The 18,911-nt window shown below is 45.4% G+C and overlaps 1 protein-coding gene across 4 annotated transcripts in view; it reads left to right on the top strand.

The window, feature by feature from the left end:
* Positions 1-18,911, top strand: part of LOC119167875 (uncharacterized) — a 596,496-nt gene that overhangs the window by 288,417 nt on the left and 289,168 nt on the right. For all 4 annotated transcript variants that reach the window (XR_012884394.1, XR_012884393.1, XM_075867434.1 and 1 more), the window contains exon 3: positions 4,368-4,442. Coding sequence is in view for 2 of the 4 variants with exons in the window: in XM_075867434.1 (XP_075723549.1) it covers positions 4,368-4,442 (75 nt within the window). In the remaining 2 variants the exon portion in view is untranslated. The remainder of the gene's footprint in view (positions 1-4,367; positions 4,443-18,911) is intronic.

The following is an 18,911-nucleotide window of genomic DNA, read 5'->3' as shown; positions in this document are numbered from 1 at the left end:
TATGGCTTGATGCATTCCGAGCCATGGTGTCCTGCCTTTCCGTGTCTCAACTGCTCGCTGCGAAGAGAAGCGTTGCAGTTTTTCTTCGTCCCATTCGCCAACTGGTGGCGAGGAACGCCCAGAGATATCCGGAGTCGCGCCGTAGACACATGGCGAGTATTTACAACGCCTTCTAATGCGAAATTCGTGTTCGCAACAAAGTGGTCGTGTCAGAAATGATACGGCCACAGGCGGCTGAATTCCTCGCATATACTTTCAGTAAGTGTACTGGAGTCACACCGGCCTAGACGGCGAAGACATCGGAATTATATCGGGGCGAATGTGATAACGTATTAAAAGAGAAAAGTAGGGTATCGTGTTCGTTGCAGCTGTAGCACTAAGTTCACCTTAAGACAGCGCACACACGAACACTAAGAAATAAGCAAGGAATAGACAACGTGAGCGCAGATGTCGTTGGCTCCTTCCTTATTAGTTTGTGTTCTAGAGGTCGCCGTTTCAAAGGGACACTAAAGGCAAATAATAAGTTGGCGTTGATCGTGTAAATAGCAGCCCAGAAATTCGTATAGTGCTACTTTTGTGTCAAGGAAGTGCTTATATTGAAATAAAATCATGTTTTAGTGTTCCACATCGCGTTAAAATCATCCACCTGCAAGCGGGCTTTCTGACGTTTCTGTCTCTTGCTGACGTCACTGTTTCTGATGTTACTGATCAGGGCGATATCATTTTAGTGGAGGCGAGACGCTAGACACAAGTGTGCTATGTGATGTTGGTGCGCGTTTAAGAACACCACGCAGTGGACGATCCCGTCCCCCGTCCCCAATATCCCGTCAATCCCATCTATACCGTTAATGTGTTTTGGCGTTAATGCGTTTTGTACGTCTTTTGTCGCTGCCTACTGTATTTCGTTGAAAAGTTCAAGCAAAAAACGTTGATCTCATCTACCGGATGATTTGCAGTAAACATGCCTACTGCTTCACATATTCACTTTCGATCTAAAGAAACACGAAGCCACGAAAGAAAACATGACAGGCGCTGGGATGACAAGTGTTTGTTTTTCTTAGTTTTTAGATGTTAGAGGCTCAGCATATATGCTTAGATGTTATATGCTTACTAACTCGCCTATAGAAACAAGTTGTTACTACGCATACTGCTAAAGCAGAGGCGTATGTTTCCCGACTACTTAGGATAAAAAAAAGGGGGGGAGGGGTATGGGAGGAATAAAGGTGCATTGCGAGTTAACCACAGAAACGACAGCTGTGATGGTCAAAATTTACGAGTTAATTCTAATTAAGGCACGTGGAGACCCCGTTATATGGGACTGCGCATGACTTAGCATGAACATACGCCTCAACTCCAGGCCGTCGAGGAGTTTCTGTCGTCTCTTGCCCTTTTCTACTCATGTCCATTAGCAATCTGATAAAGTTCTTTCCATGTGTTTAGAAAAAGTTGTAAACGATTTAGAGTACGATGTACTCAACTATGGGAGAGCAGAAAGCCGTCTTTCCATGTATGTCTGCTATAAGGTCATGAGGGCACGGGATGAGTGAATCTTCCCCCCACGTATGGGACACTTCTGGACTTGAGCGTACTTTGTGAAAGTACTGCTCCAATTTTTGTCGCACTGATGATTTGGTGTACGAATCTCCTTCAATACTCGTACGTCTACCTCTTTTTTCCAACAACTGCCCCCCCCCCCCCGTTCACCTTTAAGGCATCGCCGTCGGTGTCGCTTTCCCTGGAGCAATGACGTCAAATTTCAACGATGAAGATTGCACATGCCATGTCGTTTGGCAATACCTGGGAACCCAACAGGCATGCACGAAGCCGTGCGCGTGAAAGAGTATAAATTGCAGGGTATTAGTAACATGCTGCCGGTACTTGTGAAGTAAAAACAGCGCAGCGTTAAACCCCACAAATCCATCCAAAAACAGCGCAAAAACGTAGACAATGATAGAGGAAGAGACGACACCGCGCTGAACTCGCAACTAAACTTTATTGAAAGATACACGCACATATATCAAGTATTTGACCCGGTCACGTGAATATATGTTCGTGTATCTTTCAATAAAGTTTAGTTCCTCTGTCTCTTCCTCCGTCATTGTCTATATTTTTGCGCTGTTTTTACTTCCCAAGTATGAACCACCAACTAGCCCAACTTTCGCTATTGTCGCTGCCGGTACACTTTTCTACGAGTTCATGATGACTCCTTACGATATCGGCGCCTCGTGGTTAGAAATCATCGCCTGCGCTGACTCTTCCAGCCCAAGAATCTGTACGCAACAACGAAGAGCACGCATTGTGAACATCTGCAGAGGCCTTGCACGCAGTGCATCTCGTTGTGCGACAAAGGACGCGCAGATGTGCCGTTAGATTGATCGATATCTGGTGTTTAACGTCTGAAAACCACCGTATGATTATGAGCGACGACGTAGTGGAGGGCTCCGGAAATTTCGACCACCTGGGGTTCCTTAACGTGCACCCAGGTCTTGAGAACACGGGCCTACAACATTTCCGCCTCCATCGAAAATGCAGCCGCCGCAGCCGGGCTTCGATCCCGCGACCTGCGCGGGTCAGCAGCCGAGTACTTTAGCCACTAGACCACCGCGACGGGGCAGCTATGCCGTTAGGAAGATAGAACAGTTTAAAATAAAACGAGAAAGAAGAGGGATAATCTTACGAGATGTAATACACACTATCGCGTAGGCGCCAAGACATGCCGGAAGTCGCGGCTGGAAGCTCGCGCACCGCTCTCGACCCAGATTCCATCTCCTTGTTTACATATACATAGGCCGATTACTCTTTCTTTCTTTCTTTCTTTCTTTCTTTCTTTCTTTCTTTCTTTCTTTCTTTCTTTCTTTCTTTCTTTCTTTCTTTCTTTCTTTCTTTCTTTCTTTCTTTCCTTCTTTCTCTCTTTCTTTCTTTCTTTCTTTCTTTCTTTCGTGAGAGCCGTCCACTCGAACTTGACGTCGACAGATCGGCTGCGCAAGGACAAGAGGTGTGCTCTCTTGTTCCAGCGTGCGTCACGTGTTGTGTGCCGCCCCTCTTGTCGCCTTTGTAAGTATAACCCTGCCGCTCATCTCGTCGCTTTGCTGCACCCTCTAGACCTCCTTTTTGTGGTTAGATAAAATGGAGAGGACGGCCTCTTTTTTTTTTTTACCTCAAAGGCAATTGGAAGGTCCGTGGGAGAGCTGAGTCGACATAGAGCAGAAACACTTCCGCCTTCCCTTGCAGTGGTGAATCGCGTTTCTAAAAAAAAAAAAAAAAACTGTCGTTGTGCTTGTGAACTGCAGCTTCTAGCATGGCGCAGAAATGGAAAAGGTCAAATTATGAAATAACACACAAGCTATATATATTTATTTTAATGAAATTCGTTTTTGCCGGATCGCGCAGGATGGTCGGTGGGTTAATAAAGGTAAATCAATGATAAGCCGTACGTAGCTTGAAGCCGCAAGTAACCCATAAGGATTCCTCAAGCAGAAAGCGTATTAGGTGCCGAAAACTTCACCCTGGTCCAGGAATCGAACGTGGGACAATTTCTATTCAGGGTGGTCACTTTACGGGTTGAGCTATTGGCAGCGCGAGGGCGATTCAGTCGACAACTCGAACACTTCAACGAAGGAAACCTTATGACTCTCTTTAACGATGCTTAATTGTAAACTCTCTTGTGAAGGACACGACTCTCAATAAAGATTGTTATGAATCGCGAAGAGAGTTGACGTGTGTTCTTAAAGAGAGTCATATGCCTGGCTTGCCAGGAGGCCCAAAATGGAGTCCAAGGAGTCTTTCTTTCTCTTAGATTGAAATCCATGAACTCGAAGCTGCTTCTTTTGTCCTCGCCTGCATTGTTCAATAGAAGCCACTTTACGATGAACAAGCAAGCCCTAATCCGTATTCTAGGCGTGTTCGTAGACGCTCTGACTTTTAAGACACCGTCTGCACAGAGGGCGCCGTTTTGATGCCACCGAGTTTGGTCTTACACAAGATGGCAGACGTATGCTAACTCTTGAAGTGGAAATGCAGTCTCAACTACTACAGTCAGCCTAACGTACACATCTACATGCTCGCGTCACCCAGGACTACGCCAATCAGGCCTCAAGGCCCGGCTTATGTGTCCCTCCCTCGTACAGGAGCTGGTAATATTAGTATACGAATGAAGAAATAATGCGTTCTAGTAAGCTGCATTGCTTCGAACATTACCCTGAAAGCAACAGTAATTCAGGGTGCACGAAACGGCATTCCTGCATTTGTATCAATAAGTGAAATAAACGAACTAAACTTTACTCAAAAAAGAAAAAAACATGACGTAATTTCAGCGTGACCTTTAAATTTGTTAAAATGTTTTTTCTGCTTTTTTTGTTTTGATATAGAGTCAACGACCTGTGTGCTATACAGAATGCATCAGGGCTGCATCATGCACGCGTCAAGGCTCTTATATTGCATAGGTAAGTAATTTATCGTCTTCTTGCTGTGCTCGTCGTATTTTTTTCTCTTCTTCTTCATGGTATCGCGGCATGCTGTGGAACGGCTGCGCTACGTTGTTCAGCGTCGCTCGTAAAACGCAATCAAGGCCTCTTGTGCTCCTCCAGCACGTCGTCGCCATTGAGATGTCTTGCGCCGTAACGAGGATCCGTCGCATTCGGTTGTGTAGGTTACCCTACTGAAACGTTCCGTATGCGATGTCCAATTATTCCGTACGTTTCCACAAAAATCTTACGGAAATATATGGAAACTGTATGCGGAAACATATGTATTCTGTATGGAAACATATGGAATTGTTCGACGCATACGGAACGTTTCAGTATGGTTAGCCAGGCCGCGCTTGTACGTTAGAATATACGGAGCTTTCATTCGTTATTTTTGTCAAAATTAACTCGATATGCGATTAGGTGAAGCGCTCGTCTCATGTATTGATCGCGCATGCCCGTAAAAATAAATTTTTGTCAAGTATGATATGGCCATGTACCATGTATGGCTGCGTCTGACGCTATATATGACCGCACTTCCATTCATATACGGCAATTGTTAGTTTCATACGCACACAAGTATAGTCATATACGGTTACATATATTTTATAAAATGGTTCTACCTGGCATTCACGCCAGGAAGGATGTAGGAATATTCATAAAATAAGCTTCTTTGGGGATCGAAATGAAGTTTTATGGTATCTGTGAATGAAAAGAATGAATTAACCATCTTCAAATAAGAGTGTTCGTTATAATATGTATAATTTCCAATCTAAGTATGTTAATTATATTGACGGTGTGTCCCTTTGATAATCGCATATATGTGATGCCGAGTCAGCATCAAGCAACGTGCAGAGGAACACTGGCACAGCACCGTGATCCGAGTCTTTGCGAAGCTAAAAGACAGGGAAGTGCCTTCGGGTCTGCAGAATTTTCGTGCCAGTATCGCGCAAACTCAGATATTGGCAAAGCTATTTCAAATGTCTTCGATATACTGATATAGGGTCTTTTCAACGCCAAAAAAAAAAAAGACATCCACAAGATGAGCAGGCAGCACAATGAGGACATATACTGAAACTGAAATGGAAGAATATAGTTTCTGTCTTTTGAAACTTGTGAATAGAAGCGGTCATACATACTGGGATAGGCTATAGGCTTATTTTCGTCTAGCATTATCATAGGTAGGCAAACTCACTCCTGAGTTGGCTTACTCAGACTCAAAGGCAGATCGATCCGTGAGTGTGAATCTGGGTAAAGTAAGGGTGAGTAATATTTTGGTGGGCTTGATTCATGTTAAATCCCACATATTGGTTGATTGCGGGTGAGTCCGGTTCAGAAAGATTTTTCCCGAGTCTCACACCTAGTGAGTCTGATTGAGCAAAATTTTAATTAATATAAGCCCCATTGAACTCTTATCGCTTAATGTACTTCTTGAGTGGGTCTGAGTGCGCTGTTCACATTTTTTTGCCAATGTGTATTTGTATTTACTCAATTTTAGCATTACTACAGTCTATAAGTGGGCTTACGTTTATACGCTTGCGGACTCTGACATACTTCAAAGCACCAGTGCCAACTCAGTATTGATTGATTATATGCGTGAGTTACAGACAAGAAGGCGCTGCAACTCCACCTCCCCCACCCACATTTGTAAACTATTTCCCGGCAATGCTTGATAAAAATATCTCATATGAGTAGCCTCTTTCAAGAAAAAAGGTACTCACTGAATTGTACCCTCTAAAATTCCATATTTGAAGGTATGAGACCAAAGGCGCCAAGTAGAGCTTCAATTACGGGATATAGTCGTGCGGAAGAGCATTGACACCATGTCCAAAAAAAAGCCAGTTCTACGCTTTAAAGCACCCATGAGTCTGCTCACTCGAACTCGGAGCCGTCAGTCCCAGTCTAAGTGAATGCAAGGGAGTAATATCTTGGTGACGGTCTGAGACCGAGGGAGTCCAGCTGTGAACAATTTTAGTGAATCTGAGTCGAAGTGAGCCCACTTGAAGAAAATTTCGGTTAGTCGCAGTCTAAGTGCATTGACAATATAATTTCATGAGTGAGTTTGTGTGCTCTACATACATTTCTTTGCATGCGCTGACAATCAGTTACTACGTACAAGAACATTATAGGCACAAACAGTATGTGAGGAAAAAAAAACAAAGTGCCTCTGCCTGTACCACCGAAGTATAACAGGCCTACACCAATTGAAATAAAATGAATAGGGCGCATGCCAATAAACAAGTTCGTTAGAAAGACAAAAAAGGGAAAAAAAGAAAAATCCTACCGACTAGCGCCACCCAAGCCGCGGGAACGGACCCAGCCAGCGCGGATTTATTCCTGACATTGTTACAAGCACTGTCGACGCTCTTGACTGACATAGGTTGATTTCTTTTGTAGTTCTTGCTCCGCCAAGAGGGCTCCATGCCCTTTGGCTCTCCATTAGTGCTCCAGGAACTGGTTCTGTAGTGGTTTGGTAGTCCTGGCTGCTGCAGCATGATTTCATTTGTCTCTCCTTGCCGTGTAGTCTTGCTGCCGATTCGACATCTTTTACTGGTTTCGCAAATGGCCCTGTTGACTAGAAGAATGCTAGACTCCCGAGCAGAGGCGGTATAGGAAACCGCCTCCGCTCCCCCTCCCTGATTTCCCCCTCTCCCTCCCTCTTCCTCTGTCCCTCCCTCCCTTGCCCTTCTCCTGTTGGTGGCTTCTTATTATTTTTCCGTATTATTTCTTCTTAGCGATCCTTGCTTCTATCTTAATGGATTTGTTTTGTTATTGCTATTCTAAGGATATAATTGTGTACTGGAACGTTATAGGGAGTGAAAAAACAACATAGTCGTGTAAAACAAAAAAAAATCGCTGAATTTAGTTTTTTCTTCTCTTTATCCGGAAGGTTACAGGTGCGCCGGCTTGATTTGTTACTATTATTATTAATAGAAAAAACAACATCGACTCGCATCATCAGCGATCAAAGTGCCCGACACGCTTCCTCGCGTGGGGTACATGAAGCGCGGCCGGCCTTCTCAGTTTATTTTACTTTACTGTATTAACCATTTGTAAGTATTAGTTATTATACCGCAACTTACCAGATGCTTCAGCCTCGAAAATATAAGCTATACTTAAGCTTGTAAGACGATAAGGACCGACTGAGCGTGCACTGTACAGTCAGCGTATAGGTTTGCTTGCCTGTCAAAGAATAACGGGATGTTTTATGGGCGCTGACTTAGCATCGTCTCCGTCATTAGCGTAAGCTAGAATCTGGCTCGACTTTGTGTACGGTCGGGCTACGGCGTTCACCAAGCTTGGCGCGTTGTGGAAGGATAGACCGCGGCAATATGCGTCAGCGTGTTCGGCATCGCTCGGCGCTGCAGAGTCACTGTGAAAACGTGACCGTTCCTTACATACCCCCGTATTCACAAACGTTCCTCGACTCGACTTTCACCCTTCACTTGACAGAGTTGAGCACTGCGCCACCACTTGGCTGAAAATGACACTGCGCTACTCAAGAGTCGCAGCAGATTATAGGTGGCATGCAGTGAGTTGCTGTGCCTAGATAAGGCGCTCTCATCGGCTTTTTCAAGTGAAGGTGAAGCGTTGAGTGAAGGGACGTTATAGAATACGGGGGATAGTGTTGGAAGGGGTTCTGGTCTGGGCTTTATTCCGAAGTGGAGCTACCAAATTGTGTTGTTCCAATAACTAACGAGTTTCATGTAAGCTAGAATCATATTGTTTTTATATAAGGCGGGCTTTGTCCATTCTCTAGTATTGTACGGCACTTTGGATGGCGCTGTAAGACATGCGTAAGTAAAAGCGCGATCACACACTCAATTTACCTGTAGTTCACTTATTAATTAATTCATTCCCTCTTTAATTGACTAAAGCTCGTTCACTCACTCACTTACTTATTAACCATTCTTTGTCACTGACTTAGCCATTCACTCGAGTAAATAATTCCCGATACGCTCGATCACTAATTCACAAAATCACTCTCTGACTCGTTAGATCACTTACCCACTCTGCCATTGACTAATAATCTAAATCAATCATCCTAACACTTTCGATTGACCAACTGACCGCTCTCAATCAATCTCTCGTTTAAGTTCGCTCTTCTCGACTCATTGAATGATTCGGGCACACATACAATCACTCTATCAGTCAGTCTCTGGCTCGTTCCCTAACTCACAAACTCTGTCGTGAACTAACTCACTCATTGAATCCTTCACGCACACTCTCATTGACTAACTCACCGATTTCACTCACTTGGTCAATCACTGACTCTAATTTTCTAATTCACTCATTATCTCATTGACTCTCTTATTCATCCATTTACGCTCTGGTTCGCACACTCGCACACTCACTCACACCGTGGGTGGTAGCTTTTCCATAGAAGCAACATGCTAGAAGCTCGTGCATTGTGCGATGTAAGTACACGTTAAAGAACACGAGATGGTAAAAATTTCCGGGGCCCTCCATTACGGTGTGCCTCACTATCCTATTGTGGTTTAGGCCCGTAAAACCGCTGATTTCTTTATTATTATTATTATTATTATTATTATTATTATTATTATTATTATTATTATTATTATTATTATTATTATTATTATTATTATTATTCCCTCGCTCGGTGTCGCCGCAACACACAACAGAACGCACGGGCATCATGCACCCGATCCCACAGACAACAAGAAGTGGTGATGGTGGTAGTGGTCAGAAGAGGAAGAAGGCCCCTAATTTCTGCAGCCCTGTTGGGAGCATGGCGTAGTGCCTGAAAACAACAAGTGGCCCGCGTCGCTTATCACACGCCCTGTGCTCTCTCTCTCTCTCTTTCTCTCGACGGTTTCGCCCAAAATGCGACGCCAAGGGTGTTGTCTGTCACTCGTGGGTGAAGTTCTGTATTCAAAACCACGCGCTGCAGCTGCGCGACACCTCCTCTCCCGCATCCCCGGCATACTTCTACATGGCATCCCTCCTCCTCCTCCACCGCCGTGAACTGAATCACGATCGCGCTCGGAAATGCTTACACGAACGAGTTATACGGCGCACGCGTCAGAAGCAAATCACGCACCTGCGTTTGTCGCACGCCCACCTCCGTTTGAGAATGCACGCATGGCTGGCCACAGCCCTTCTGTTGTTTCACACAGCCGCCGCTCGAGATCTGCGTGTGAAGTTGGCGCTAACATAGCTGCGATGACGCTGTTGATTATTCGCGCAAGTGCGCCACAGGCCTTGCCGTGTATGGTGTGCCAGGTGAACGCAGTGGTGTATTCGTTACAGATAAAAAGTAACAAAATACGTTGCTCGTTACACCTACAAAAAGGAACGCGCTAGCGCCCTACGTTACCTGTATAAAAAAAAAGGAGGGTAACGCGTTACCGTTACCGAAAAAAGTAATGAACGTTACATTTGCCGATACTACGCAATCATAAATTTTAATCAGTGTGTCTTTGCTACAGAGGAACCCACGAAAAGATTTTTTTTATATCCCGATTTGATGCTTCACATTAAACTTCCGATTAAACTTCCGAACATTGATTATATTCGATATGCTCATTTAACGTGTAATATTCGTACAAATGTACCAGACCTTAGCAATGTTACAGTGGCTTGAGATTACTTGTTACATGTGATTGCTTGTGACTCTGTCGCACATGGTGAAGCTATTTTTCTCAAAGCGAGATTTTACGCAATGCCAGATTCCATCAACTACACTAGCTACAAGGAAGGCGTCTCTAAACTCTCAAGAAAATTGCAGTTACTCAGCTTTTTCTGACTCTGAACAACCCTCCTATCGGAGATTGTCGAAATCGAAACTAGTGTTCCTTGGCTTCTGAAATTGCCAACCGCGCGCCAGTTGGAGCTTTTCTTATTTATTTTTTTCTGGGGTGGGGAGGGAAGGGGAATTCGCACGTTTGTGACACCAGTGATTTCTTGGTCCACTCCTGTCATCTCGTTTTGGTCACCAAAACTTAATACGCGTGTCTCATCGACGCCGGAACGTGAGCGCTGACGACCTACACAGAAAAGGGCTATTCCGACGACGCGATGAATGAAGTCTTTATGGCTTAGTCATGAAAAAAGAAAAAAAAAAGCCCCGCCGTGGTGATCTAGTAGCTAAGGCGCTCGGCTGATGACCTGCATGTCGCGGGATCGAATCCCTGCTGCGGTGGCTGCATTTTCGATGAATGCGAAAACGCTCTAGGCCCGTGTGATCAGATTTGGTCAAATTTTCCGGAGCCCTCCACTACGGCGTCTCTCGTAATCATATGGTGGTTTTGGGACGTTGAGCCCCACTTATTTCGTCAGAGTTCTCAGCGTTCAGTTTACTGAGAAATCAGTCAGCTTAACTTTCGCCGCTTCAGAAAACACGAACAAAATATATATAAAGAAAAACTGCCAGGCTTGCGCGGAACGCGCAGCACTGTCACAGCGAAAGCTGAGAGAGTGACCTTTCAGAGCCTTTTCTAAATACTCTTCGGGTAACTGCAACAAGCACATTTGATGGGTACCCACTACGCCATAAGCATTCACTATGCTATCCTTCGTCATTCTTCGGGGAGATGTGGTATCCGTTTCACACTTGCAAAGAATTGTGTGGCAATTTTAAATGCGAAGCATTTCATAGCGCACGTCGGCGATTTTGAGTCTATCTATCTATCTATCTATCTATCTATCTATCTATCTATCTATCTATCTATCTATCTATCTATCTATCTATCTATCTATCTATCTATCTATCTATCTATCTATCTATCTATCTATCTATCTATCTATCTATCTATCTATCTATCTATCTATCTATCTATCTATCTATCTATCTATCTATCTATCTATCTATCTATCTATCTATCTATCTATCTATCTATCTATCTATCTATCTATCTATCTATCTATCTATCTATCTAGCCGTCTGCGACTTTTAGCTCTCCTGACCGCTTCGATAACGCTATCGATACCAAACTTGGTATGGCATAACGTGACTGTATGGAGAACATACTTGACTAGTCATAACATGAAAATCATGACATGTATGTCATGAATGTCATGACTTACATTTCATGGTCCTGCAGCTCTTGCGGTAGTTTCGTTCACATCACATGTTGCAAAACTAGTATGGTATGACATGATTGCATGGCGAACACAAGCGACAGACCCTAACATTAAAATCAATATATGTGCGTCAAGTAACAACACGACTACATGCCACGCTCATGATGCGTTCGCGGCCGTTTCGCTAGCGTTACACTACCAAATTCGGTATTACGGTACGTAAATAGATGACAAAATTATGCAACTTGTGCAAACATAATCATGAGATGCGTGTCATGTAACAACATGACTACATGCCACGCTCATGATGCGCTCGCGGCCGTTTCGCTAGCTTCACTTATACAAAATTGGGTATTACGGGACGTGAATGGATGACGAAAGTATGATACTGGTGCAAACATGAGTAACATGAGATGCGTGTCATGTAACAACATGACTACATGCCACGCTCATGATGCGCTCGCGGCCGTTTCGCTAGCTTCACATGTACAAAACTCGGTATTACGCGACGCGAACGGACGACATAGGTAAATGACACATCCAAACATGATAATCACGACATGCGTGTCATGTACCAACATGACTACATGCCACACTCATATTGCACTTGTGGCCGTTTCGCTAGCATCACACATGCCTAATTTTGTATTACTTGACGCCAATGGATGGAGAAGGTATGTGACTGGTGCAAACATGATTATCATGAAATGCATGTCATGTGAGAACATGACTACATGCCACAATCAAGGCGCCAATACATTTCGACGTGACGCGATGCGCGTGCTCGCCGGCGTTCATTTCATCGCATCATGCCGGCGTCGCCACGCCAGGTGCCGGTCCTGCCATTTACTCGCAGGCACGCGCCGCGCTGCGTTGCTTTGACGCATGCGCGTTTCAGCGCGTCCGGCGTCCCTCCGTCACGAAAAGAGGGAGACGCAGTGTCGTCTGGCTAACGCATCGGCGCCAATTTCGTGCCTGTTGCCGTAGGGCCGTGCCGACGGACGCTGGTCGCGTCAGTCGCGCCTGGTGTCTGTCAGATTTATAGAGTTCTAGCGTTTTGCTAACGTAGCGTCGCTCTGCCCAGCGTGCGCGCGCGTTAACGTTACATTGGAGTATATTGGGCCCTTCATGATGCGCTCGTGACCGTTTTGCTAGCTCCACATATACCAAATTTGGTGTTACGTGACGTCGATGGATGACGAAATATATGGCTGGTGCAAACATGATAATCCTGACACGCGTGTCATGCAGGATACATGACATACCATGCTAATAGCATGCTCGCGGCCGTTTTGCTAGCTCCACGTATACGAAATTTGGTATCAGGTGACGTGAATAGATGACGAAGGTAAATAAAACGTCCAAACTTGGTAAGCATGACACGTGAATTATGCAAGGCATCATTCATCTCCACATCGTGACATTGTGCTGATTCTAAAGTGTCATATCAACCTTTCTCATTCGTGCTTCGCATATCGTCGATTCCCACTGTACGTGGGCTCTGCCAATTTTTTTTTTATTTCGTGTGATAGTGGTTACGGACACCGGTGGCGGCAGACAACTACGGCTCCACACGTGATCCATGTTGTGATCTCATAACAGCTTTCGCTGTAAAAAAAAAAAAAAAGATTAACAAAACTTTATGGCTGCATTGCCCAAGTGGCACCTCCACAGCGATGCACAGTTATGTCACGAAAGAAATTTTCTGTTCGTGATTTATTTCTCGCTGAAATCTCGGCAACCGGCAGTAGTAAAAGCGGCGCTGCCACTGCCGAGAGTGAATAGAAGGGAGGTATTGGGAGTTTCCGCCCCCTGATTATAGCTTGTGATTCAAGGAATGTCACTGGACTATGGGACCGAGTTAAATGGTGGAAAAAGGGAGAGGCCTTTGTCCTGCAGTGGGCGTAGTCAGCTTGATGATGATGACGATGATTATGACGATGATTATGATGATGATGATAGCTTGTACAGTGAGGCTTCACTTGACTAGGATCTCCAGATTTCCGCACCCGCTAAGGTTGTCCAGTCGCTAAGGCACTCGGTCGCAAGATGGAATCCCCGGCCGCGGCGGCGGCATTTCTGATGGAGGCAAAAATGATTGAGGCCCATATGCTTGGATTTGCGTGCAAGATAAAGAACCAATAGGTGGTCGAATTTCCGGAGCTTTCTACTACAGCGTATCTCACGTGGTGTTTCTCGGACGTTAACCCCAGCAAATATTATTACATAGATTTCTTCGTCTACGTCGAGAAAACACGCGACATTAAATGGCTTTCCTTGAATCACCGTTTTAAATTGTGTACGCTGGCTTGAATTTTATGCAGAAGGGTTGATAGGTGGGCCAGTTGGTATATATTCGTAATGAAATATTGGGAGTGCAAACTAACGAGACACAAGGGAGGAGGGAGGGACTGCGGGTGGGACACAAGGGAGGGACTGTGATCGTTTGTCTCCTCCCTTGTGTCCCGTTAGTTTGAGCTCCCAATATTTTATTATCGAAATTCTTCTTGTTCCACCATCATAGGCGTCCGCCATCAGAACGACTTAGCCGACTACATAGAATGATGTCTCTGATTTCTGCATTGTTTCGCTTTTCGTTTCGCGAAAGTACATATAAAGGCGCAAGTAACAAATGGAGTTGTTTGGTCGCACCAGCAAATGGCGACACCATGCGCAGTTTCCGACAAGAACTTGTGCTGTAAAAAGTGCAGGTACCTTGTGCCACGCCAATGGTTATCTGAAGACTGATATGTCGGCGTTACTTCCTACGCTGGCGTAGTCAAATCACTCAGCTTGGATAGTGTTGCGGTGCGATGTTCTGTTGCACATTGTTGCGATGCACATTGTTGATCGGGATGGCTTTCAGCTCTCCCATAGTAGAGTACCGAGTACTCTAAATCGTTCACCAGTTTATTTTCTAAACACATGTTCCGTTGGATTGTTATGCAACACCGCTAGCGAAATTCGTAACTCATGTATATACATGCTCACTCTTAGCGTGACGGCTCAGTGTTCTCCCATAGTTGAGTACAAAGTACTCGAAATCGTTAAACATTTTAGGGGCGAAGCTCCTTATAGCGGCTCCTGGTCGTCCCTCGTAGTCGTAGTAGTAGTCATAGTGTGTAACCAGTTTTACATTTTGACCTCCAAGGTGATGCCGGTGGGAGATTTCTCCTGTGCGTTGTTGAACAATAAAAAATTCGCAGCGTGCGCGTTAACTAAAAGCCGAATTCTCCTATCTCTCATTCCCCCTTAGCAGCCATTGGCATGTACATTGAACACTACCTGACAAGAAAGGGTTGCTACGCTATACTCGCTGGGCATAACCTCCTTGGTTTTAGAAAGGTTTAACGAGCGTTGGGCCGCAGTGCCATGAACACAGTGAACTTGTATATACCATGAACTCAAGGTGGTTAAAGGTGGGAAGTAGACAAGAAGCGCGAGCCGTAAGAAAGTGTGCGTGTGCCTCCCCTCGTTCAGTCCTTGGAATGTCCGCTCGATGGCGGTGCTTCTATATGAGGAATGTATGATGAAAAGATGCGAGATGGTGGTACTTTGAGTGTTGAATAGATGGACGAACGGACACACAGACAGATGCATGGACGCACTCACGGATGGCTGCACCGATGGATGGACGCATGGACGGACGCAGGGACGGATGCACAGATGGACGTGCGGACGCATGAACAGACGCACGCACGGACGGTCACACAGATGGACGCATGGACGGACGGAAGCAAGAACGAATGGACGGACGGATGCTTCGCCCCACCCTCCATCATTCACTCCGTGGATATGCTGCCATTTTTTTTTTTCTAAACACGTTGATATTCTCTGTTCGTTGGAATAAATTTATCCAAACACAGTGTAGAAACAATTTCACGTAGCCAGCCTTCGGGTCGGCTTTATGCTCTCCCATAATAGAGTCAAGGAGGATTTTATAAATTGCTGGAGTGAAAGCTCCCGCAATGTCTTGCCAGCAGAAGTGAAGCCATCTTTTGCCACTGCCAGGATGGCGGAAACATGCTCTTTTTTTATAGTGCCCACTCGGAGATCAAGTGGCTTTGATATGTTAGTGTTATTTCTACGTTAGTTCTATATTAAAAGTTCCCGACGAGATAAAACACAAAAATGAGTGTGGGTGACAATCGCCCAAGTACTTTCCTCCAATCGGAGGCTCTCTAAGGAAAACTAGGAACACTAAGACGCACTTGGAGCACTATGTGACCCGAAAAACTTTCCACATTACACTCGTTGGGCGTGCGAGGGAAACACTCCGTTGTTAATCGCTGAACGGTGATACTTTATCATGTCCCTAGTAATATGGCCGCCATCTTGCCAGAGGCACGGCTTTACTCCTAGGCTATGATATCCACTCCAACAATTTCTTTTAATCCTCCTTGATTAGAGTATCGCGCACTCTAAGTCGTTAACAACTTTTTATAAACTCGCGTATATCGTACTCTAAATCGTCGAACATTTGTTTTAAACAAATAGCTGCCTGCTGATGCTCCATACTATGGTCTGGCTTCAACTGTGCCATGCGCTGATTGTCGCTATGCAGAACTTGAGCTGGAAGCCGGCGTCACTGCAGCGCCAGAATCCTCCTTCGCCTAGCGCTCATGCATCGAATGTGCTTATGCCAGTCATGCCTGGCATTCGGAAAGTACACGCGGTGGGGAAGTGACAGCCAGAGCAAGACTATATATAGTGCTACGGTAATGCCGGCTGAAGTACAGATTCGCCTGGTGACAGTCAAAGCATGTCGCAGTTCGACGAAAGCCACGCTTTCCGCTGTGTACTATACGTTTCTTTGCATCGTGATAGTACACCGTTACATCAGTAACTAAACATGCGCAGTGTGTGGATGCACGGGTGAGTCATAAAATCTTATAATATTGGCATGCGGCCTGCGGAAGAGTATAGGGAAATGTGCCCCACTATGGTGGTCTAGTAGTTAAGGTACTCGGCTGCTGACACGCAGGTTGCGTGATCGAATCCCGGCTGCGGCGGCTGCATTTCCGATGGAGGTGGAAACGTTGTAGGCTCGTGTTCTCAGATTTGAGTGCACGTTAAAGAACCCCGGGTGATCGAAATTTCCGGAGTCTTCCACTACGGCGTCTCTCATAATCATATGGTGGTTTTGGGACGTTAAACCCTACATATCAGTCAATCAGTCAATCAGTATAGGGAAATGTCTTGTTGCCGCATATTGTATGCTACAAGCAAATTACTGCTGTAAAGCGAGACAGCTGACGTCAAGCTTGTCCACAATAAGACTATACTTGTACGTTTTTCCTAGGCTGGTAGTTTTTCCCGTTAATTGCAAAGAGCCACTATCGGTGGAGCTGGACGTTTTTTTGTTGGAGATGGAAATCTGTGCACTCTTAAAACGCTGCACCGGCATGATTCTGCGCTGTGTTGTGATCTTCACATGCGGGGATGAGTAATCTCTGTACAGAATGCAGAACAGGTCATGAAGTGCCTTGACTCAAGGGCTGTCTCGCGGAACACTGTCAGCGCTCAGGTAAATGCACTGTCGTCCAGGTTTTATGCCATCTTTACACTGCACGTAAAGCAGCAATGGGTGGTCCAAATAAATTTGGAAGATCGCCATTCAGAGGGCCAGGAGGAAGACTACTTCCTTTCCAAGGTCATCAAGAAAAGTTCATCGATGAGCGATTTTGAAACGCTGAACGCGAAGTTTCATTTCGTCGATGTGGCTGTCTCAGAACAGCTTAAACGCACCGGTGTTCACGGGTAGTGGCCTGAAGAAGAAATCTTCATAAACTGCGGCCTTCTTGAGCTTGTAAATTTCATATCTGTCTTAAGTGATGTGTTAAAGAAGGGGCTGTACGTCCCACACAGAGACTCCAAGATTACCAGGCTACTACATCATTCCTTAGGAGGAAACAGCCGTACCCTGATGATCGCCCGTGTCTCTCCTTGCGATCTAGACTTCGTGCAAGGCTGAACAGTCTGATATATGTGAATCGAGCTAAGAACATCGATAATCCGATCACGGTGAACGAAGACAAGTCGAACCATAACGATTGCAACCCTCCGAAGGGAGATCCAGGAGCTCAAACGGGAGCTGAAAGAGTGCAATCAGGGCACACGCTTGGTCGGGGAAGACGGCACACAGCCAGTGAACGACATGTTCTACCCGAACACCACGCTCGAGTCGGCGAACAACTTCCGCACCCGTATGAAGGTCCTCCAAAAAACCGTAGAATGCCTCACTGTCAAAAACACGGAACTCCTGGTTCAACAAGCAACCGGTGAGTGGGTTGGCGGTGGTGACTCGGACACCGGCGAAGGCGTCAAGAACCTCATCCAGGGATACCCGAAGGACGTTGAAAAGTTCAGGACCAAGCTCATAGTGTCTGGGAGGGGGGGTGCCCAGCTTCGAAACTAGCTCCAGAGGTACGAGGCACGGACCTGCATGGGTCCTGATGCGACATTGTACAGTGAGTGGAATCTACGACATCAGCTGCAGCGTCGAGGAGACTAGCGGTGAAAACGTACTTGCCGAGGCAAAGCACGACGTTGAGAACCTCAAGTGCAAGACGAAACACTTGTCATCCAAAGGGAAATAAAAGGACGAGGGCAGCGACAAAATATCAGACGTACACGAAGACACCGCTCAGAAAAGTAGGAACTAAAGCTCAGACTCTCAAGCTGAGGAACTGGAGGAAGACAAAACTATTGACAGGACCTATCCACACTCACTACCGAGATCTCCTTCAAGCAGAAGATGATAGATGAACTGGAGCAGTGCCAGCGCAGGATACAATCCATGCACATGCAGTACGAAAACACCCTGATGCAGCTACGGCTGAAGATACGAGAGACAGAGATGGAAAATTATTGAATTGTTTCTAACAGCGAGATTTTCATTTGCTTGTTTCTAGATTACAGGGCCAACTCCCACTTTCCGTCTTCGATAGAAGGAATAGTGGTCGATTTCTGTGCCTTTTTGTTATACCTCTTACGTCACACCGGAAGGCATAACGCTCAATTTCCGGAGATCTACCACGTGATATCTATATGATGTTCTACGATATCTGTTATGTTGTAAAATAAGTTATAACTGTGACAAAATACACCATGTTCTGATTACTCCGCGTCCCTCAAACTTGGTCTCCGGAACGTTGCTTTCCAATTGTGGGAGTTTAACGCATTTACAGCCACGCGTTATGGGTGTTGCAAAGGGCTAAATACATCTGTCATGAGGGGAATAAACTGAAGATGGGCTAGTTGCTCGAGCCGTAAACACGTAGTGGATGCATCTGCATAACTATTGTATTCTGGACCCCTTCGCGAACTTTTTCACTTTGACTACTAAAAAGGCGCAAAATAAAAAAAAGAGAAGAAGAAGAGGAAGAAGAAGAGGAAGAAGAA

The sequence above is a fragment of the Rhipicephalus microplus genome, chromosome 6 (assembly GCF_043290135.1).
Source record: "Rhipicephalus microplus isolate Deutch F79 chromosome 6, USDA_Rmic, whole genome shotgun sequence".
Classification (NCBI taxonomy): domain Eukaryota; kingdom Metazoa; phylum Arthropoda; class Arachnida; order Ixodida; family Ixodidae; genus Rhipicephalus; species Rhipicephalus microplus.
The sequence above is the reverse complement of the archived record's forward strand: the minus strand, read 5'-3'. Positions and strand labels throughout refer to the sequence as shown.